Source organism: Centropristis striata, chromosome 23, assembly GCF_030273125.1.
Source record: "Centropristis striata isolate RG_2023a ecotype Rhode Island chromosome 23, C.striata_1.0, whole genome shotgun sequence".
Classification (NCBI taxonomy): Eukaryota; Metazoa; Chordata; class Actinopteri; order Perciformes; family Serranidae; genus Centropristis; species Centropristis striata.
The window spans coordinates 23,770,692-23,795,179 of NC_081539.1; the positions used below are offsets into that span (position 1 = coordinate 23,770,692).

The 24,488-nt window shown below is 40.6% G+C and overlaps 1 protein-coding gene across 1 annotated transcript in view; it reads left to right on the forward strand.

The window, feature by feature from the left end:
- Positions 1-24,488, forward strand: part of LOC131962165 (partitioning defective 3 homolog) — a 572,304-nt gene that overhangs the window by 250,752 nt on the left and 297,064 nt on the right. The window contains exons 7-10 of the mRNA XM_059327127.1: positions 3,012-3,095; positions 12,028-12,153; positions 17,155-17,382; positions 19,487-19,674. Of these exons, the coding sequence (XP_059183110.1) occupies positions 3,012-3,095; positions 12,028-12,153; positions 17,155-17,382; positions 19,487-19,674 (626 nt within the window). The remainder of the gene's footprint in view (positions 1-3,011; positions 3,096-12,027; positions 12,154-17,154; positions 17,383-19,486; positions 19,675-24,488) is intronic.

Here is a 24,488-nt window from a genome sequence, read left to right on the forward strand (position 1 = left end):
TATTTTCAACAGTAGCATAGTCCCCATCCCATGAAATCAGTTTGTTATATGAGTGATGTGAATCAGCCCATTGGTCAGTCCACCACAAATCTAATTCCATGTTTTATGGAGTGGCTGAAGACATGTGAAAACCTGGACAGCTAAAGCTAACTATTTTCATGGTTAGATAACATTGAGCCCCTGAGAGAACTGGGGAGTACAAAATGTATGGGTGAAAAGAAGAAAAAAATGCTTTTTCTCACAAAACTTTTTTGGGTTGGGAGAAAAAAACCAAAGACATTCTCATATAAAGACATTAAATCATTGCTGGGCTACTGCCAGTCAGCTGAAGAGAATACAAAGCATACACTGACGTAGCTGTGTCTATCATTTTTCCAACCTACTTAGAATAAACCCTGCCCATATCCGTATGAGGAAAGCCTTGACGTCTGCATTCCCATGGAAACCACACTCACATGGCTTCCACAAAATATGACAGCTACAGTTGTTGAAAAATAGCAATACAGGGCACTGAATTTGATGGATTTTCTGTGCTTCAGACCACACATGAGAAAAGAATTAGCTAGCTAGCGCACCCCATGGTCCCTCCAACTCACTCCCACCATGAGGAGACTTAGAGGGGAGGATGGCAGCTCTGGAGACAGACGTCAGTTGGTTGTAGTAACCATAGACTGTATATAAATAATGGACGTAGTCACTGTGACGTCACACATTGGTTTGTGGCCTGTTGGAAGCATCGAGTTCAGCATTACACTTGTCGCCACCTTGCGTCGCTATCTTGTTTCCGATATGGGGAGCAGACCATATCTGGACTGTGGAGGAGCGAGAGAGATCTGATCACTGACTACAGCCTCTCTACACCTCAACCTGACTGAGAGAAGTCACTGCTAATTAATGTTAGCATTAACTAGGATGTTAGTTTTGGCTAGCCAAAAACAAAAACACAATGTTCGTTACTGACCTCAGAAAACTGAGCAGCGACTCCTTGGAGTTAGTTAGTCAAACCAAATGCAGAACAAGACATTTTTAATGAACAAAACGTTCAAATAAACTGTCATTAAGTGAAAATACAGTGAAAGGATCAAAGTTATGAGACCAAACAGCTAAAAGTCCTTTTTATATCTATATAACGTTATCTATAACTTTATTGACACGTTGCCGTGGATACGCATTGTTCTGCTTCTCTCCTGATGATGGCTCGCCTTGTTAATGACCTGTCAATCAAAGGTAGCCACGCCCCAAATCATACGATTCTTTATCTTCTATTTTCTTCTAAATGGGACCATTATTTGAACTATTAACATGAAATTGTCTTGAAAAAGTTTTTTTTTACTAGCTATTGAGACCATAGTGTTGTCATAAAAAAGTGGGGTAATAAAGGTAATAAAGAGGTAATCTGAGGTAATAAATCAAGTGAGAAGTTTTAAAATTTTGCATTAAAATGAATGGACATATTTTTTTTTGCAGCCAAACTTAGCGCCCCCTGCTGGAATTTTCAGTAGAATGAAAACTTAAGGCACTTCCTGGTTTGCCTCCTTGCTCAAACCCGGAGGTTGCCACCTGGTCGTAACTTAAATTCAGCCAGTGCAGTGCTAGATCTTACCTGTGTAATCAAAAAAACAGACAGTTTGCTGATCTGGCTGGGAGTCCAGACAGTCTGGGATCACTCTGCACTGGCTGATTTCAGGTTGCTACAGTTGACTGAAGGTTTGTAGGTCCTTTCTTCCATCGAAGTAGTCACATATAGCAGCAGGGAGGGAGGTGAAGGGACCACTGGATGCACTACACTTTTCTTTAGATGTCTTTCAGTTATTTTAAAAAATAAAAAACAATCAACATCCAGTGGGTGTGTGCACAGAATTACATTAACCTGAAAAAGTTAGGTGAGATAATGCAAAAATAATTATTTTTTCTTTACCCATCCATTTTTTTGTCCCCCCATGTCCCCACAGGGGTTTAGTAAGATAACAACAGAGGAAAGGAAGAAAAATGGGTAACACTTTACAATGACCAACTAAATGATTTTTTATAGATGGTTTATGAAACCAATTATTAACCATTTACAAAGTGCTATACATATTTAATCTTTAAATGTTTTCAACCAATTTCTTAAAGGTATATGAATCATTTCAAAATCATTAACATACTTAATATGGTGTTAAAAATGTTATGAGGGCAACTAAAACTTTAAATAAACTATTAATTATAATTGAATTGTTTGTTAATGGTAAAGTAACTATAAGCTTACACTAATATACCATATATTTGTCATTTATAAATGAATAGTTAGTTAAACATGAATAAATTATGTATTTACCATTCTAAATGGCATATATACGGTTTATAAATGATGATCAAACATTATTAAGTGATCTGTTTACCATTTATAAATGATGGTTATTGTGAGGTGTTATCGGAAATTGTTTTTTTTTTTATAATTTGGTTGAACTGACCTTTTTACTTGTCACAAAGCCAGAAAGGTTAATAACTGCCTGAGCATCATTACTAAACACCTAAACACAACCATATTACCACATGACAATGACAGCACAAAGCAGACATAAAGACCACACCTTCCTCCATCATCACACACATCTGCATCAATGGCTGCTTGTGTTCATTTGTCTTCACGTCTTTATCTACACAAATTAACCTTCTCCTCCTCCTCCTCCCTTCCCACACGTTTTTCAATTAATCTGTTCTCTTTTAGCACAACAATCTGATCTTAATCACTTAATTGGAGTCTCCATTTGGGTCCCTAATCGACCCTGAGGTCCACCAGTCTGACTTTGTAATGGATGACTTTGCATAGACAACACAATGCAGTCTCAACCAAGAGGGGCACACCAACCCCCAGCCCATACATCCCATCAACGTCTTGTCATGTTCCACTGTGTTGTCTTTTATATCTGGCTTTTCTACATTTTTTTGTCATTCCTGTTGCTTTTTATTCATGCATGTCTCCCCCTGCCTCCCCCTTCTTCTCGGCCTCATCCATCATCGTCCTGCAGAGGCATGCTCAAGCCGGTCGAGGTGTCCAACGGAGGAGGCCCCCTGGGGATCCACGTAGTGCCTCTCAGTTCGCAGGATGTCAGGTAAAAGAAAAGAAAATCTGACAATCAATCAATGCAGCTTTGTATACAACAATAGCGAGTTAGCTTCACCATCCACTTTGTCTCCTGCATCCTTTGGTTTCCTGCACTGCAAAAAGGTGTGTCTAAAATAATTTCACTTGACGAGATTTCTTCAATTAAGATTGTTAAATCTAGAAATATGCATGTTGAACGCTTAAAATAAGAAATAACTCTTAAAACAAGATAAATTATCTAACACTTCTAAATCTAAAGTTTTTTTTATCTTGGCAAGAAACAAATAATTGTCAGGTCACTCTGCTCGGGCCAGTTCATCGCTGCTTGCAGCTTTAATTTATCTTGTTTTAAAAGTTAATTTCTTATTTTAAGCATTCAACATGCTTATTTTTAAATGTAATAATCTTAATTTAAGAAATCTTGTCAAGTGAAATTATCTGTCCATGCAGCAAGATGATTTCCCTCAGATTTAGTATTTTTATCTTGGTTTTAGACACACCTTTTTTTGCAGTGAGTGGATGTACTCAATGCTTTCTTTTTCACAGTCTTGTTTCTTCAGACCATTGCTTTTTATTTTTGTGAGTCTCACTGCAACACCACACCCATACCCAGCCACGCTCATATCTCAAAGCTCAGAAGCCCCCAATAGGAAGGAGACCAGATGAAAGCAGCTTTGCTCTTGAACGCACAGCTTTTCCAAGTTGTATTATTCTTTTATTTTATCCTAAACTATGTCCTCAGTCACAACAGTGCCCCCTCTGCCTTCAAGGTGATTCAGACTGCTTTCATTTGCCTTTTTTTCCAACCAATGTAGAGTGTCGATGACAGGGCACAAGAGGAGGAACGCATCCGAGTTTACAGTTATTCCAGAAAAATAAAGGACAGGGGAAGTGGCCAGATGTAATCAAACTAAAAGCTTGTGTATAACACAGATCCCCGAAGCAGGCCAAGGGACTGGCACACCACCAAGGTGAATGTGACTACTCAGCGCTGGGCGAAGGAGACAGGGGAATGAGGTGAAGAGACAAAGTGAGGAGACGGAATGGGATGACATTTGAGGGAGAGAGGATGGCTGTCATTGAAGATTGCTGCGTGTCATTTCTTTGGGACACTAATCCCATTGCTGTTTATAAGCAAGTGTCAGGAAACTATATTTAGCTTTGACCTCGTGCGATCGACTCCTTTAGAAGCTGTGGCACTTTGAGTTATCCTGAGTCAGAGCAGGGAAGTAATGATTCATGATGAGTAGCAGTAAGCAATATTGCTTAAATAAAGTTCAAGCTGTTTATTAGACATGCTGTTATCCTTCAGCTCCTCTGTTCCCACAATATCAAACTGCATCTTGCAAGACATGCCAGTAATGCTGCATGGCCAGTAAATTTCTTCTCCATCAGCTAAGGTCGGCACTAATAGCTATCAGAGCCTTCAATTAACTTCAGACATGATAAGACTTAGCGTCTGGTCAGTGGGATGATGCTAATGGCCTGGCCCAGCTCTTTCCTGTGTGCTGCTTGTGTGCTAGGACAGGAGGCATTAGGCTCAGCGGGCTGTCATTAGTGTCTAGACCAGGGCCACAGGGGTCAGACAGCCGGCAAAACCAGACAGCAAACAAGGAACTGCGGGCGCTCCAGCGTCGGCTGCTCGCATTCTGCTTCACTGTACTGACATCAAGTTTGAGCCAAGCAGGAAGGGGAGACAGCTGCAGGGGAGAGCTTAGAGACACACACACACACACACACACACACACACACACACACACACACACTGAGCCTTACCTGTACAAAATCACACCCATGTAGTTTCTGAACAGAAGGGTTGGGTCAGTGTTAAAACCAATTGTCAAACCAGTTTGATATCAAACCAAACACTTCAATATCAATTGTCAAAAACAGAAGAAGAAGAAGAAGAAGAAGAAGAAGAAGAAGAAGAAGAAGAAGAAGAAGAAGAAGAAGAAGAAGAAGAAGAAGAAGAAGAAGAAGAAGAAGAAGAAGAAGAAGAAGAAGAAGAAGAAGAAGAAGACATATTATCACAGTTTTAGGCTACGTTTACATTATTGCGGTCTGAACAGAAGACGCAAAAGTGGCGCCCCGTCTTCACTTTTTATTCTGCATTTCGACGAGCGTTTTCAGGCAGAAATCCGCTGCATATGGTGACTCAAAAGTGTGTGGATTGGATTGGATATGCATGCCAGGTGACATCACTTAAAGTGATAAGAGCATCTTTGGGCATGTGGAAGTTTTCACGCCACGCATTTTCGTCAGCTACTCCTTCCACAAAGTTCTCCACCATCCACTAGATCGCCTCCCACCAATTGGTGCAACCAATATGTGATAGAGGTAATTCCAGATCCTTGAAGGTCCGACGCATGGAAATAATCCCATATGTTTGTTTATTTCCCTGTACTGGCACATGTATGTGATGTAAACGCGTATGTGACGTGAGCAGATCTGAGCAGAGTTTTGTGTCTTGGCAGTGTAGACGGACACGCTACGGCGGAGCGGATTACAGTTTTACACTCTGGAGGGTGGTTTCAGATTTTTGCGTTTTTAAGCCCCAAAAATGCCTTCACCATCTAAACAAAAGGCACTTCTGATAAAATACTTTGTCGTTTTTACCCGCAAGTGTCCTCGTGTAAACGGGGCCATAGTATTCTTGAGGCTAATTCTGCCATATCATGCCTCTTAACACTAAATATCCAAACTTTGGAGTGAACAAACACATCCTCCCCCCTCTACTGACCTCTTTTATGTTGCAGGTGTCACACATTAACAAGTGACCCTGTTACTGGTGACTTTCAGTTGATAGACCTCTTTTTGACTCGGCATTATAAGAAAAGCACAGGTGCATTTACTCACATTAATTATGGCTGCATTCAGCTTAGGGGAAGCCCAGTTATTGTGCATGCTGGTTCACTGAAATACATTATGAGGACACTTAATGGAACTGAACCATCGTTTAAGTTATCGATTTCACTTGTGCATTGCTACAATGACGAGTCACAATATCTGCTGAGAAAAAGGTCCATTGCATCTGTTGTTGACAGCTGTTGAAAGAGAGAGGACAATACATAGCGGTCCTCGTGAATGTCTCTTTGTTTCGTTTTTCATTACAATGTGAAAATTCATCTTTGGAGCCTGTTTGAGTAAACGTGTCGAATAGAAGTATTAATTCAGTCATTTTGAAGGGAAAAGGTAAATACTGTTTTCAACAGCTGTCGTAACTATGACAACCAAAGATGCATTCAGCTGCATTCAGCAAGTTAACAAGGTCACTCGTTATCTTTAACACTGGCCTCGGCTCAGTCGTACATTTTTAGATACTCAGTTTGTCCGTTTTTTCATCATGTTAATCATGTTGCCATATTGCAACATGTCTGTGTCTTCTAGCATAATACCAGAGAACGTCTCCCTCTCTCTGGCTCTCTCTCTCTCTGTTAGCAGAGTATGTGTCATAAAGCAAGGGCCATAGTTAGTTAGACTGGGTCAGTTCCAGTGTTGCTGGTTCGGTCCAGTGTACCAACTATATAATAATAATAATAATAATAATAATAATAATAATAATAATAATAATAGTAATAATACATTTTATTTATAGAGCGCTTTACAAGGTACTCAAAGACGTTTTACAGTTAAAACACAGTAAAAATGCAATTACAAATAAAAATTACAGTTAAAACCTGCAACATTGCTCATACATTAGAAACAGTTTTGAACAGGTGGGTTTTGAGGGGGCGGCTATTGAGAAGGCTCTGTCGCCCCAGGTAGGGTGCTTGGTCCTGATGGGAGGGGCAAGGAGATTTGGTTTTGAGGAACGGAGGCTACGGGAATGGGCCTGGTGATGGAGGAAGTCAGTGAGGTAGGAGAGGTCCTGGTGATGGAGGAGGTCAGTGAGGTAGGAGGGGACCTGGTGATGGAGGAGGTCAGTGAGATAGGATGGGGCCTGGTGATAGAGGAGGTCAGTGAGGTAGGAGTGGGCCTGGTGTTGGAGGAAGTCAGTGAGGTAGGAGGGGGCCTGGTGATGGAGGAAGTCAGTGAGGTAGGAGGGGGCCTGGTGTTGGAGGAAGTCAGTGAGGTAGGAGGGGGCCTGGTGATGCAGGAGGTCAGTGAGGTAGGAGTGGGCCTGGCGTTGGAGGAAGTCAGTGAGGTAGGAGTGGGCCTGGTGTTGGAGGAAGTCAGTGAGGTAGGAGGGGGCCTGATGTTGGAGGAAGTCAGTGAGGTAGGAGGGGGCCTGGTGATGGAGGAGGTCAGTGAGGTAGGAGGGGGCCTGGTGATGCAGGAGGTCAGTGAGGTAGGAGGGGGCCTGGTGTTGGAGGAAGTCAGTGAGGTAGGAGGGGGCCTGGTGATGGAGGAGGTCAGTGAGGTAGGAGGGGGCCTGGTGATGGAGGGCTTTGTGGGTGAGGAGCAGGATTTTGAAGTGGATACGTTGTTGGACTGGTAACCAGTGGAGGTTCTGGAGGACAGGGGTTATGTGGTCATTGGAGGGGGTACGGGTGAAGAGGCGAGCAGCAGAGTTGTGAATGTACTGGAGTTTGTTGAGTAGTTAGTAGTAATAATAATAATAATAATAATAATAGTAATAATACATTTTATTTATAGAGCGCTTTACAAGGTACTCAAAGACGTTTTACAGTTAAAACACAGTAAAAATGCAATTACAAATAAAAATTACAGTTAAAACCTGCAACATTGCTCATACATTAGAAACAGTTTTGAACAGGTGGGTTTTGAGGGGGCGGCTATTGAGAAGGCTCTGTCGCCCCAGGTAGGGTGCTTGGTCCTGATGGGAGGGGCAAGGAGATTTGGTTTTGAGGAACGGAGGCTACGGGAATGGGCCTGGTGATGGAGGAAGTCAGTGAGGTAGGAGAGGTCCTGGTGATGGAGGAGGTCAGTGAGGTAGGAGGGGACCTGGTGATGGAGGAGGTCAGTGAGATAGGATGGGGCCTGGTGATAGAGGAGGTCAGTGAGGTAGGAGTGGGCCTGGTGTTGGAGGAAGTCAGTGAGGTAGGAGGGGGCCTGGTGATGGAGGAAGTCAGTGAGGTAGGAGGGGGCCTGGTGTTGGAGGAAGTCAGTGAGGTAGGAGGGGGCCTGGTGATGCAGGAGGTCAGTGAGGTAGGAGTGGGCCTGGCGTTGGAGGAAGTCAGTGAGGTAGGAGTGGGCCTGGTGTTGGAGGAAGTCAGTGAGGTAGGAGGGGGCCTGATGTTGGAGGAAGTCAGTGAGGTAGGAGGGGGCCTGGTGATGGAGGAGGTCAGTGAGGTAGGAGGGGGCCTGGTGATGCAGGAGGTCAGTGAGGTAGGAGGGGGCCTGGTGTTGGAGGAAGTCAGTGAGGTAGGAGGGGGCCTGGTGATGGAGGAGGTCAGTGAGGTAGGAGGGGGCCTGGTGATGGAGGGCTTTGTGGGTGAGGAGCAGGATTTTGAAGTGGATACGTTGTTGGACTGGTAACCAGTGGAGGTTCTGGAGGACAGGGGTTATGTGGTCATTGGAGGGGGTACGGGTGAAGAGGCGAGCAGCAGAGTTGTGAATGTACTGGAGTTTGTTGAGTAGTTTGGAAGGAATGCTGTACAGGATGCTATTGCAGTAATCTAGTCTGGAGGTGACAATCTAATGATCAGTATGGACTTTGTTGAACTGTGTGTTCCCACTCTTGATCACTCTTTCTTTCTCTTACAAACACTCAAACCGTGTGTGAGCAGTGCTGTTGAATGCTGTGCACACATGAATTCAGCATACTGTACATCTGCATGCACACACACACACAAACAAACACACAAATACCCCTCGCAGATGCATTCTTTGCTTAATGAACTTCTAATTCCATGACCAGTTTCAATTGTAAACAAACTGCGGACATAATTGCCGTGCATAAATGGATCCTGATTGGATTATTATTTGATTAAAGGCAGTAGATGAAAGCAGGTGGCCTCCTTCAAATCATGTCTCAGCACTGCAGCCCAGCCACAAGATGGAGTAAAGCCATACAGTGTAGTACAATGCTGATTGTTGTGTTTCAGGAACAAGAGGGATGATATTTTCCTCCAAACTCTGCAGAGAATTGTCTAACTACAAACTCCTTGAGCTTATATCTGACACCTAATTAATTCACTGACTTACAGCCTGTGAGAATGCCATTTAGATTTAGATTTAGCTCCCATGCTTTCCTCAAGTAACTGATAAATATCTACAGAAAAGCCATCAGTGAAATGGTGGCAGTGCATTACAGCCATCACAATAATAGTGCTTTTACAAAATCATCATCTTTTTCAAATCTCTAAAATATGCCGCTTTATCCCCAATCCTCCCCGCTGCTGCTTTGAATACTGATCAGGGATCAACCAAAACTCCCTTTATCTACTTCCTCTGGTCTGCTACCAGATCACAAGTCATTACAGTGTGTCCATGCTGTAATCTCTATTCGCAATACTTTGTTTTCAAGCTGCCAACACTTATGGAGATAAAGCACAATCATGTCTGCTTCCACACGGCCCGCAATTACTCTCTGTTCAACACACTTAAGCTGACCTGGCAACAGCGGCTCAGACACCGAGAAAGAGGGAAGGGGCCTTTTGTGATCTTTAATTTCAACTTAATGCTGAGCCATTTACCCCTATTGAGGAGCTGAGATGAGTCTACCGTGAGAGCGTGGATGTCCACATTATGCAGCCAATTAGGGCAATGTTCTGAGAGTGGCCCTGTTTGGCTGAAATGCTAAAGAGCTCTGCAAATCTGCCCTTGACGTCCTCGGTAAACAGGGTCACAATTTAAATGTGCTGTTGTTTATGTGTCCAGTGAAACGACAGGAAGTCAGTGAAAGTGATGAAAAGCACCCGGCTTATGTCCTCGCCACTGATAAGCTGTTGATTGAAGTGTAATTTATTTTATCTTGTTCATCTTAGTTTGGCTTCTGAATACTTTTGGCTGTGATATATAAAAAAATTAACTGTTGTTTTTATGGTAAAAAAAACAGCAGCTGTGGTTGCCAGAACTTAACAGTAATAAATACGGTGCAACTTTTTCCAATATTTTCTATTTTAGCACTGTTGATTTCACGTTTAAGATTGCCATTTTATTCCACATTTTACCGCATAAATTAAAGATTTTACCATTAAATATCACAGTATATTTTTGTTAGAGATATGGAGTTTAGTACATTTAACAGTGAGAAAAAGTATTTTTACAAAAAATAAATGCAAAAATTACAGTGATGGCTTGTATATATAAAGCCCTGTAAAAGCCCTTTGAGGCAAATCTGTGATTTGTGTTTTTTGGTTATATAAATAAAATTGACTTGACTTGACTATATATATTTCAGTATATTTTTGTAAACTTTAAAAAATACTGTTTTGGCTGATGCATACATGTTACTGGAACTGAATTAACCCATTTATCATTTTACGCTCTTTTACTGTCATGGTTCAGCAGTTTTTCACCGTAAAATCTACAGACATTTTTTACAGTGTAAGGTGTTGATTGCAGTGTAATTTATTTTATCTTGTTCATCTTAGTTTGGCTTCTGAATACTTTTGGCTATGATATATTTCATCATTATTTTTAATTTCCCAAAAGTAAGCCTCCAAACTTTTTGTCAGTTTATGCAAGGACACCAAACGTTTGCACTCAGTCAGTCTACCTGCTACCTCAGGCATCTGGCGCCTTAGAGACGGATGGAGTTTGTAGTTCTGCTGTGCGAGTGCACATCAGATCTCTTTGCATGTGGTTATCCTCAGGGCCTAACTAAAGCCCCAAGGAGCTCACTGATGTATTTATTTAGAGGGGGGAGACAGGGGGGGTATTTGAAGGTAAAGGTTGCCTTTTTTTTTTGAAGGGATTGCTGAGATGGCACTGCCGTGGAACTGTTCGGGTATTTATTACAGCATTGCCGGCTCTCGTCTTAAGCTCCGGTGAAGGCAACTGCAGCGTTTCCTCTGAAGCAATAAGATGATCTCCTAGCTGTTGGTCTGGATTACCTCAGACAACCTGCTCTGTCATTCTCTCAAACCTGCCCACAGAAAGGCAGACAGAGTGGAGGACAGTGGGACGGACACAGGCTTAAAATTTAGTTAGCAATGCAGAGCTTCTACAGGCCGCAGGAAAGAGCAGGTCTTTATCCAAGCTTAAAGTTTGGAAAGTTAACTTTTGGTGACAGAAGCATTGAAAAGTACTGTACATAACAATTGAACTGAAGTTACTTTATGCACTGCAAAAAAAATGCGTGTCTAAAAACAAGATAAAAACACTAAATCTGAGGGAAATGATCTTGCTGCATGGACAGATAATTTCACTTGACAAGATAGAACTAAACATGTTGAACACTTAAAATAAGAAATTAACTCTTAAAACAAGATAATGATCTAACACTTCTAAATCTAATTTATTTTTATCTTGGTAAGAAACAAATAATTTGCAGGTCACTCTGCTCAGGCCAGTTCATCGCTGCTTGCTGCTTTAATTTCTCTTATTTTAAGAGTTAATTTATAATTTTAAGTGTTCAACATGTTTATTTCTAGATTTAATAATCTTAATTTAAGAAATATTGTCAAGTGATATTATCTGTCCATGCAGCAAGATCATTTATCATGTTTTTAGACACACCTTTTTTGCAGTGTAGACTGAATTATAAAAATATATCCGAAAATTTGCAGCACTTTATTGCACTGTTGTTGTAAGTTATAACTTTCTCAGCCATAAAACAAACTACAAATAAAACAAATTATCCACTCTGAACATTTACTTCATTCTTTGGATGATGCTCATCACCTTACTCATCATTTTATTGACTTCTTTTTCTTCTTCCATGCCTTCTTTTCTAGTCTAACATGGACTTTCATTGCCTTTTTACATATAAGGATGCAGGGGACAAGGCTTGAAACTTGTTCAGTATATTGATATTGTCTGTATGCGGTGTAATTTGTGTAATCTGTAACTTGTGTTGTGATCATTTCCAGGATTCAGGGCTTGCTAGTGAAGCGTCTGGAGCGTGGAGGCAAAGCCGAGCAGGAGCATCTCTTCCAGGAGAACGACTGTATCGTCAAAATTAATCAGGGAGACATCCGCAACCTGCGCTTCGAACAGTAAGATCTAAAGTTTGCCCTCTATGTGTGGTTATATATGCAACATCCTCTCTTTCATACATTATTAACTCCAGTTACCAAACCAGCATGTCCTCTTCTTCTCAGGTGCACTGAATGCATCACTGTTTTCTTAAAAAATGTGTTTGCATACAACTACATTTTCTACATATAATGAGTAATGGTTTGTTATAAGAAATCACTAAAAATAAGTCAACATTGTATGTGCTACCAGAAACTGAATTATTAATATTTGAATTTGAATTGCTTAACTTGAATAATTGCATTAAGAAACTGAATTTGAATCACATAATTTGAATTTGTATTGGTCAATTTGAATCATTGCATTGAAAAACTGAATCTGAATTGTAATTTGAAATTTAATTTATTAGTTTGGAACTGAACATTCAGTTCTCACAATACAAATTCAGTTCGCAAAATTCAATTTCACTTTTCTGTGACGAACATCCGGGTAGTTGAGGCAGAGCAATCGAGCGCAGATACACAGATCGCCTCTTCAGCCAATCAGCACCTCTGTTTTCTTTTGTAACATTTGTTGCCACCCAGTTGCTATTTCGCTTCTTCGGCCAATCAGCACCTTGGTTTTCTTTTGTAACATTTGTTGCCACCCGGTTGCTATAGCACCTCTTCGGCCAATCAGCACATCCGTTTTCTGTGCTCGATTGCTCTGCCTCAACTACCCGGATGTTCGTAGCAGAAAATTGAAATTGAATTTTGCGGATTGAATTTGAATTGTGAGAACTGAATGTTCAGTTCCAAACCAATATCATATCAAATTTCAAATTACAATTAAGATTCAGTTTTTCAATGCAATAATTCAAATTGAACAATACAAATTCATATTATGTGATTCAAATTCAGTTTTTTAATGCAATGATTCAAGTTAAGCAATTCAAATTCAAATATAAATATATATAACCTTGACTTTTAGTTTCACATAGGACATAAACAGCAGTCTCCTGGGTGACAGTTGTTGTTTGTCCGATCCATCCAGTGCAGGCTAATATGAACATTGATAAGAAATGAATTTGTGATACATCAAAACCAAATGTAATCTTGGAGATAATATGTTTCCCTCAAAATGTAATTGACAATGCAGTTTTGTTGTATGTGAACGTAATTTTCTGGAGCCCAGGTTGCTGAATGCCGTGCTGATTTTAATTTCGTTCACTGCTTCCAGAGCTAGGACACATACAGAGTTCTCCTGAAGCTCTGTCCACTCAGTGATACGGCTCACCCTGAGAACTCTGTGTTGGACATTAAGTGCGGTGACAGTAAATAGTGTTGCTGTAGATAAGTGGAGCCCAAACTTCTGGGAGACGTGACACAACACAGCTGCACAATAAAACAGAAATATTACCGACTTTGTTGGCTTTCCTGTAATAGGTCTCAGTGACCTGCAGTCCTTCAACAGTGCTTCACCCTCTGTTCCGAAACCGCCTCCATTCTTCTCTCGATTCATTTCTATCGATTCATCGCTCCCCTTCATTTCCTAAAGTGAAATGAAGATATAAACCTGGGACTTTTCCACCCATTTACCCAAAGCCACCCCTCTCCCTCACACAGACATATAAGCCTGAATGCGCGTACTCTCACACACATGTCCTGACACACACACAGCTATACTGAGCTATAACGTCTTATCTCAACCTGTATGTGTGTGTGTGTGTGTGTGTGTGTGTGTGTGTGTGTGTGTCAGGCTGAGAAATAGATTGCTTCTCCTCCGGGCTGGATTCTGGAGGCAGTGTATGGAGGTCTGCTTGGCTCTCTTCCTTATCATCCACTCCTCCACGGGAAGAAATAGCCCAGATTCCTGCTAACGAAGGCCCAGCCTGCAGTCATACTGGGCTGGATATGGTCATCTTAAACCACTGGGCTTAGAGCCACCCTGCTGGGTGATTGACAGAAACCAGGGCCCAAACCAAGTTTGGATCCCCTCTGTATTCACAAGTGGAGGCTGAAACTACCCATTTTTTCCCCCTGGACAGCTCTATAACTGTCAAAATGTATTTTCTTTATTTGAGGCATGCCTAAAATTTTTATATCCAACTTTGGCAAAAATAAGAAATACTCTCCATCACACTGCAAAAAAAGTGTTGTCGAAAAACAAGATAAAAACACTAAATCTAGAAATAATCATGTGGAACACTTAAGATTAGAAATAACTATTATAACAAGATAATGATGTAACACTTCTAAATCTAAAGTTTTTTTTTTTATCTTGGTAAGAAACAAATAATTTGCAGTGCACTCTGCTCGGGCCTGTTCATCACTGTTTGCATCTTTAATTTATCTTGTTTTAAGAGTTAATTTCTCATTTTAAGCGTTCAACATGTTTATTTCTAGATTTAATAATCTTAATTTAAGAAATCTTGTCAAGTGAAGTGACTTGTCCATGCAGCAAGATCATTTCCCTCAGATTTAGTGTTTTTATCTTGGTTTTAGACACACCTTTTTTGCAGTGCAGCTTGTAAACCTGCAGACTATCACGCTTACCTTACCACATTATGTTAATGCGTTCATGCGACCGACTGTGTACAAAGCCACCAAGGTTTTAGGACTTTTTTTTCTTTTCAAAACGATGCTATTGTCATTAGTAAACATCCCAGTTTTTCTTCCAAGCCTTTTCTACTGTGAAAGAGGCTTACAAACCAAATCCACTAGGGAGTGATGTTTTGTAGCGTTCCGCACTTACCTCGCCCCCTGCCAAACACACGCTCCTCACCGGCATCCAAATGCATATGATGTTTGTGATTGTGCATGAAAATGAGGTGAAGGAGCTAAACTTTCCTCCCCATCTGCCCACCCCACCCCCCAACCCACCCCCAACCTTGATTGTGTTCCGCACAGAGCGACAATTTAAAGTGATAGTCTAATCTCCTTGGATTGTTTTGCATGGGTAAATATTTTGAGGCGCTTAATCTAACTGAATGTAATGATGCATTGATGGGGTAATTTATTATTCAATCAGGCTCGCGTGGAGTCTGATTACTGGAGTGATGGCACTGTATATGTGCAGGTGGGAACATTTGCGTACAAACACACACTCAGCGATCACCCCTCAGTGTGCATGTGAGTGATTTTTATAAATTACCATAAGAATAAAGATGGGAGAGACCAAATCCTGCAGAAGTGGCTTGGTGCGGCGTGCGCGCCTTGCCTCCGTGACACCGCTTGAATGAAGTGCTGTCTGTTGTGGCAGAAGCAGCTTAGCGGCTGTCATTTGGATAGAATCAGCATGGTATTACTGCCGTGGTAATGGGGGTCTGGAAACAGGGGGTGGGATTGTTGGAATCCAGAAATGCACCGCGTCTCTGGCCCCCTTATGCTGCAGCATGGCTCACTCCTGGCCAGCCTATCTATATGCTAAGTGCCACTGGCAAACCAGACTAAACAATTCTTGTGTCTGGGAATCATGTTGAGCTCTTGTCTTGGCTTATTTGGCCTCAAAGTGTGTGTTTTGGCTATTTTTTCTCGTGTGTAAGGAATGAAGTGTGTGTGTGCTTACTTTGGAACCTCATTGTCTGGAAAGCTTCCTTGATGCATGATTCATCATCTCTGTTCTGATTGTTGAGTCAACTCATGTCCACATAGACTACTATACTGTAGAGCAGTGGTTCTCAACCTTTTTTCAGTGATGTAGCACCTCTGAAATATTTTTTCAGCCAAGTACCCCCTAACCAGGTCAAAGGATTTTTGGTTGAAAAAAAAAGACTTAAAAACAGAGCGCTGTGCCATCAGTGTCTGATTTATTAAACTTTAGAACTGATAAACATACAAAATTCAAACATTTGAAAAAAAAAACAATTTCAAAGATTTTAAATGTTAATAATCCATTAATAAATTTATTGCAAATATTTCTCATCACTAAAATGTAGTGATTCAAGCTGATGTAGTAAAAACAGTGAGCATATAACCATTTAAAACTATAACTGCTACGCTTCAACCACGACTCCATCTTTGAGTTTTCAAGTGATTGACAGGTGATGCCAGGTGGCATATGACAGGTTGGCTCCAACCATCCTGGTATGGGGGACACTCTGGGTTTTTAGGATCATGAAATTAATTCAATTTATTGTTCAATTTAGGGGGACCAAATGATGGAATACCTTTTCCCATCTCGCAAAGAACTCCATCTCTTTAAAATGTTTCAAAAGATGTCTAAAAGCCCATTTAACTGCTGTTTTAAAATTCTAATTCACACACAAATACACTTTTTATAACATTTTGATTTTTTTTTTTTGTTATTGTCATTATGGCTTGTTGATGTTATACATGTGTTTTTTGTGTTTTATCAGTTTATTACTTTCTTATAACTATGACATTTTAGGTGGAGGCTTTAAATAAGCCCATCTGCGTTTTCTGCCTCTCTGCACTTAACACTATATGTTATCTTTGTCATTGTATGTAATTCTAACTGTGCAAATAAAATAAACCTAAAAACAAAAAGTTGAATAGCCTACTGAATATACAATTAATTTTATGAACTTATACTTATATTTTCCTAAAATATTTATTAAATAGTTATTTTTAAAGGATTTTTGCATGGATGCTACTTTTTAAATGTATATTTTAAAACCTCACGTACCCCCTGGAGTGCCTTCACGTACCCCCAGGGGTACACGTACCCCCATTTGAGAACCACTGCTGTAGGGAGACTCCTCTTTCAGTATGTTACTGGCAAAATACACAATATATAATATCACTGACTCACCATTCACCATCCTTATCTCATTCCCGTCTTGATGCTAGTAATTACAGATAATGTAATTTCTGCTGCTATGTGCTGAGTTGCCCCACGATTAGCCATGCTAACCTCAAGTTTCCCTATCGCCTCCCAACATACAGCACCACACAGCCTTCCCTATCCTTCTATATCTCTCAAGCTATGATAGTACAGTCTTGTACTTGTATCTCTTATCGTATTAAAGCTAATTCATTTCTGTCTGCATGACCTCCCCACTGCCTTTGTATCACCACCAGAGCCCAGACCATCTTCAAGCAGGCCATGCGTGGCCCAGTCATCCTCTTCCACGTGGTCCCCGCCGCCATGAAGAGGCAGTACGAGCTCATGTGGGACCCCAACGAGCTTAGCTTGCCTCACCACAACAGAGTCCACTTTAGCCAAGACTCTCAGCATTCGGGGGACCGGTCCAGTCTGGTGGGGGGGCTGACATCCAGATCTGGACCACAACCAGGCCTCAACCACAAGTAAGTCACCATGTGTATTCCTAGACCAGGGATGGGCAACTGGAGGCCCGGGGGCCACATATGGCCTGCACCCTCACTTGAAGTGGCCCTTAGTACAAAAACATTAATTTGACCATGAAATCTTAAAAGTGCAGTGTAAAAATGCACAAAATGACTTCTTGCAATTGATGTTGGTCTGCTGTTCTTGCACTGAAAAAAGTAAGTGGTTATTTTTTATTTGCTTCAAACCTTTTGTATTCCTATTTATAATGTTATACATGCATTTCAGCATGAAATATGTTAAGTCACTGCACATATTTAAAATTGCAGTTTCATTGTATCTGGTTAAGTGACGCTCCTATATGTGGCCCCCTCCAGCATTTAAGTTGCCCATCCCTGCCGTAGACAGAGAAATTGAATTTGTCCTTCCCTCCGACCAGTTGCACTGAAGAAAAAAGTTGTTTGTGCACATAATTAGGCTGAGCAGTCTCAGGCTCCCAAGTAATGTAATTCTGTTTTAATTACACCAGTCAATGACTTTTCCTCAACATATTTATTGTGAATCCATTAATGTTTAAAAGCTACACAATAAAAAGCAAGAGAGCAGTTTAATAATCATTTCTATCTGAGACCTCCAAGTCCACATTGCTGATCAGCTTGTTAAAAGCCCATTTTATCTTCCTGTGGTTACTATTAATTTCTGTAATGTTTTTGGCCTAGTTCCAGAAAGCTAAACATGTGGGTGTTTATTGAGTAGGTCCATGTCTACAGGTTTATAGTCTTAATTTCAATCATATAAATTCATAAATCATCTATTCATTCTCTGTATGTTACATTCAGTCAATCTGACAATCCCCCGCTGCACAGAGATAACCATTTAATGTTGACACATCATTATTGTGCATCATACTTGTAGTACTCTGACAGATAATGGCCATATATAGTCAGGCGGCAAGGGGACACTCCAGACAAAAGCACCAACATTTTTAGACATGCGCTCCATCACCATAGGTTTCAATTTTTGATGGGAGCCACTTCATCAAGATTGTGGATCGGAGATGGCAACCATATAAAGTCTATGAGAACCAATACATCTTCCAAGCCACTTAGAAGGTCAATCTTGGTGTCAAAATCTACATTTTCTGGGTCAAGGAATCAATTAAAGCTATTGAGAATATGACTCACTGTAAATAATTTGTTGATCAAGATCTGACATGAGATTAAAGCGTACCCTTGATTTTTTTGAGCAGTGTACATGGCAGCTGATCTGCACTCTCCCGTGAACATAGATTCCAAACATTTTCAACTCAGGATTCCCTGCTGCAGCACTTGAAGCGAGTTGCCTACCAGTCTGGATGAAAATGAACATATCTAATCGATTAAATAATCTTCTAGTGATATTCTCAATCACTTTAAATGATTCCTTGACACCAAGATTGACCTTCTAAGTGGCTTGGAAGATGTATTGGTTCTCATAGACTTTATATGGGTGCCTTCTCCGATCCGCAATCTTGATGAAGTGGCTCCTACCAAAAATTGAAACCTATGGTGATAGAGAGTATGTGGAAAAAATTTGGTGCTTTTGCCCGAAGTGTCTCCTTTATTTGGCTAAGCTGCCTGACTAATATGTATATGCTACATTTAAAAGTGCACTAATTATTAGGTATTAGGTCTTAAAACCCCTGAAAAGAGACAGAAGGACTATGGATCAATGCAGCTAGCAGGGCCAGTATCAGAACATTCACAAGATAACAATCCCAACCCCACAAGCAGTTTGTCAACTAATAAATTATTTACTGGATAATGCCTTTTTGAACAACAGATGGATCCTTGGAGCAGGCAGGGTCAGGGCGACATGTTTGTCATCCTAAATTGTTACCATCATAAATTCCAATGGTGGCCCAAAAGTCTTCCCGATAATTGTTCAAAATATGTTCTGGATATGAAGTTTTGCCTTAATATCATGATAATATCATAAAAATATGTTTTTGTCCAGGTAAAATTAATACAGAAAATACAGAATACCAAAAATTGGAAATTTCAAAGGAACTTAACTTCTGCTTTCCTTACCACCACATCATGTTACAAAATATAAATTAACCCTGATCTCTGTCTTGCTTTAAAGCCACCAGGGACCCTTGGCAGGAAGCACCCCAGAGCCGAGCCGACGGTACGCCACGTTACCCCACAACATGGTCTCAAGGACCGCTTCAGCCCCCTCCCCCTCTCTACAGCGCAGAATAAGCACAAACCCATCCAGCAGCTCCTATCTCAAGAACAAAGGACGCAGATTCAACATCCAGCTGAAGAAAGGTAAGAACCACCCAATTCACATGTACAGGGTTGTACAGAGACAAACTATTTCTCTGCATTTAATGTTGGTAGAGCATTCGTCCAGCGATCGGAGGGGTTGGTGGTTCGATCCCTGACCATTGCAGCCTACATGTCGAAGTATCCTTGAGCAAGATACTGAACCCCAAATGGCTCCTGATGCTGCGTTCATCGGTGTGTGAATGAACTCCCAATGGTGGCAGGTGGCACCAGAGTGCCCTGAATGTGTGTGTGAATGGGTGAATGAGCGTAGTGTGTAATGTAAAGCGCTTTGGATAACAGCACTATATAAGTGCACTCCATTTACCATTTACATTTGTATTATCATGACAGTGCAACAACCAGCACAATTCTACAATTCTACAATTCTACAATGTCATTTAGCAGACGATTTTATCCGAAGAGACGTACAAATGAGAGTAATACAACACAAGCAAGGATGAAGTGTCGTGGGGTTAAGTTCGAGTCCATTAGGACACAAGTGCTTTATAGGTCACAAGAGCGGTCAGTGTGATACTTGTCGTAGTCATCAGTATAGATCAAGAGTGAAGGTGTTCACTAAAGAGAGAGTTCAGTCTCTTCTTAAAGATTGAGAAGGACTCAGCAGAACGGATGGAGTTTGGAAGTTGGTTCCACCACCGGGGCTCTTCAGAGGAGAAGAGTCTGGTTTGAGACGCAGAGGCCTTCAGCGGCGGAGGAGCCAGACGTCTTTCACTGGAGGAGCGTAGTGGACGGGAGGGTTTGTGAATCTGAACAAAGGAGTTCCGATAAGAAGGAGCTGTGCCCGTTGCTATTTTGTAGGCAAGAGACAAGGCTTTGAATTTGATGCGGGCTGTGACCGGGAGCCAGAGAGAGAGATGAGGAGCAGAGTGACATGTGCTCTCCTGAAGAGTTGAAGTTGAAGACCAGACGTGCAGCCACGTTCTGGATCTGGGTCTAGACCAATCATACTGTGGGGGCCAAGGAGGGGCCAGTGTTTTATCAGAGGGGCAAATTAAAAAACAGCAAAGATGATATTTAAGCATTCAAAACATTTATTTTGGCTCATTTAAGTCTATTTGGAAGATGCATTGATTGAAACAATGAGACTTACCAACAGTTATTTTTGTACGACAATGACATTTCTCATTTTTGTGCACAATTATTATTATATTTTTTTTTAAAGTGCAGTACAGTGAGCATGATCTTTTTTTTTAAATTACACAAGCTTTTATTGCACAATTAAACTATTATTACACAATGTGCACATTATGGGTTCCTTTTGTGTACAATGAAATATTGTTTGAACAAAAAATAGGTCAGAATTGTTCCATCGATCGCCGTTATAAATTGATTGTCTTGTTATTAATTTGACACAGGGGCAACAGCAGGGGCCAAGGGCTTCTTCACAGGGGCAGTGGCCCCTGTAGGCCCCTGTGTAGAACCGTCACTGGCAGCAGGAAGACCCGCCTGTAGAGAGTTGTAGTAGTTTAAACGGGATATAACAAGGGCCTGAACCAGGAGTTTGCAAATAGCACCTGTCTCTCTCTTTCTGTCCCTGCCACTATCACCCCTTTCCCACCCTGTCACCCCTGTGTAGTCATCATTGAGACAAGGGGGACAACGGGCCCACTCATCATCAGTATACATAATTATTTTCCAGTGTAAACAATATGTTGAGGGAAACCACTTTAAATGTTTCAGGAAACACTGAAAAGTCACTACTGGCCTTAGGGCTTTGTTTAAGTGAGCAGGCCAAAAGCAAACAATGATCAACCGCTTCTTGAAAACAGAGGTTGTGGTTTGATGCACTCAGCTACATCACCATGGCCCTGTGGTTGGAATATTAAGATTCAGCAATCAGTCTGCTTCCAGCTGGCATTGGTTTGTTTGTGGACTTGGACAGGCCTTTGATACTGGAGCAGTTTTATATCTTTGCCAACCATTGTGGTGGTTTTACTGCCAGACTCCATCTCATTTTCATCACTTCGCTATCTTCATATGAATTGACGAGCAGTTGGTTATTAAATGAACCAGTGGTGAGGTGACTCGCCTCCTCTTTGTCTCTCTGTCTTTGCTGCTTTTTTTTTTTTTTTTTTTTTGGAGGGAGCAGATGTTAAGTCGAAAGCTGGCACCGAGGCCGAAGCAGCCAGCTTCAGGGAATAGTGCGGGAGTAAGGGCAGCAGCACAGGCTAAATGCAGCATGCTCGGGGGAAATGTAGTCACAAGCTGCTCTAATATGTTTGACGAATGTCCCCAAGCGCTGCCAGCATAGTTCCAGAGTTCTAATACAAAGTGGGGCTGAAGCGCAAGTTATGTTTTTAATATGAAAAAAGTATTTTTTCTGCACACAAGCCTCTCATTTCAGTGAAACCAAGCTGGGGCGATGTTGGTGGAGGTCCAACAGCTGATGCCAGTAGTTTAGTTTATTTTCACTAGCTACTTCATGGTCTAATTCAACACCAGTCATAACTCTCAAAAGTATGCTCTTTTGACAGAAATGGTTTCTGAGATTATTGCTCATGATTTAAATGGGGCTTACCGGAATGGATGTGCCTCGCTTGTAAACTTTTAGGCATTCATGAAGTCTAAATGGAGATGAATTGTTGTCCAAATATTGTTGAATTTGAAATGTAACTGTGCACTAAGCTGAGGGAAGTGTGCCCCTGAAACCCATTTTGACAGTTCCATTTGGTTAGAGTCAGACTTTATCACTGCTAATGTACTTTTAGAAAGGTTTGCCCCTTTTGTTGTTGACTCGTTGTAATTGTTGTGATTTGGCCTAAGTGGGCCTGAGTTCCGAGTGGCAGGAGCAGATCTTACTTGGCAAATTAACAAGAGTGCCTTAATCAAATAGTGCAGTCGAAAAGGACATACGCACCCCATTAAGTCGTTCTAATGTGCCTCAGCCTCTCCTCATGTTTGCTGTTTAATTGGCTTATTGGAGCCAGGATTCCAACTAATCCAGAAAGGATACAATTACTTTTATCCTGGTCTTCTATTACCCAAAATAAAGACGTCAGTGGTTAATTACTGCAGGCCTATTAGAGATGCATTCTCCTAATTGCCTGATTGGAGACCGTTAATGACGGGATCTTACAATGGGCAGGAGTTTGATTCTGCTCATTAGGCTGTTTTCAGACCAGGGGAGAGGAGGGCCACTGGCATGGGAGGGAGTCACAGTGGGAAGGGGAACAAAGACAGTGATGTGGAGGATTTGAAAGGGCCAACATAATGTGAACCTTATCTGGATCCCAAACTGCAGGATAGAGGTAAACTAGGATTTGGCTGAGCGATAATTAAACATAATGGTAACACTTCACAATAAACATCTAAGTTATGTCCATAGATGGTTAATAAACCAAATATTACAATTTTACTAAGTACTACACCTAGGTCTACATATTTTATCTTTATAGATGTTTAACAACCATTTTCTTAAAGCTATATAAATCATTTGGGAATCATTAACAAATTCAAAAAATAGTGTTAATGTTACGAGTGCAACCATAAACCATTAATAAACATTATTAATGATTAGGATTGAATTGTTTGTTCATGGTAAATTAACTATTTACTTACATGAATTGACTATCCATTTGCCATTTATAAATGATGATTTAACATTAATAATTATTTACGTTATTGTATAGGAAAAAAAGCTGGAAAGAAAAACATAATCTTAAAGGTTAATTACAAGTGGAAACTAACACTTTATTTATTTTTAATTTAATTGCAGTTGTATTAAACTTGTTAATTATTTTCAAATGTGTGAAATTATAAACATAAAAATAATAGAAATTATAAGTTTATTTGAAAGGCAAATTATTATCTAGATAGTGATGAAGTAAAAAAGTGAGATACATTTATAATAAGACTAATATATAACATTACTTTATAATATTAAGTCTAAAATATGCAAATCTTTGAATAGAGTTGTTAAACACTTTTAAATACATTTATAACAAATAACATTTGAAAATGTTTTTTCACTGAAAACAAAATATAAAAGCTGAAAGAAGACATTATAATTACTGCACGTTTATCACTATTAGAACCTTTTACAGCAATGCATTAACTACTTTTGAGCATAAAAATGATATCATCAATACATAAGTTTCATAAGAAATAAGTTTCATATCACTTACCTATAACCCATTTGGCTGGCCAGTTAAAACACGTTAAAAAACTTGAAATCAGTTTTTCTCAGTTTTACCTTTTGCGTAGTTACTGCAGTTAGACTTTGTAGGGCAGCATAGTTTAATGTTGTTATAGTTAATGCAGTGAGTAGGAAGCTGATTGCCATGGCAACGATGTGACCTTGAATTAAAAGTTTGGCATTAAAGAAGACAAACTCTGCAGATTTAACATTCAACATAAACGGTAGCAGCTATTTGTGTCTGCTTAGTTTTCATGCTGCATTGACGGGGAGATCATAGCACGTCAGCTGCTCAACTTTTTGACTTCATAAGCAACCTCTTCATCACCTTTCCGCAAGTTTGTTTGTGTGGAGAAGCCACGTAAAAAGTTGCCATCCGCGCTTCTCCCTCTTTGTGTTTCTTGTTCATCAACACCATCACTGTCAGCGAGACGACAGAGAGTTTGTCAGACTGCTAGGGAGACATGCTGGGAAAAGTAGGTCATGATGAAGCATCAGAGGTGCTGACAGCTCTGTGAAATGAGCAGCTACTTTGACATGAATACTAATCACTGTTGTTACCATCAGTAAAGCCACTGAAACCACATAACGCCACTTTCCCAACTGACTGCTGGAAACGCCAACGGCTAGGTTATGCATGGCGGAATGTATCTCTCTG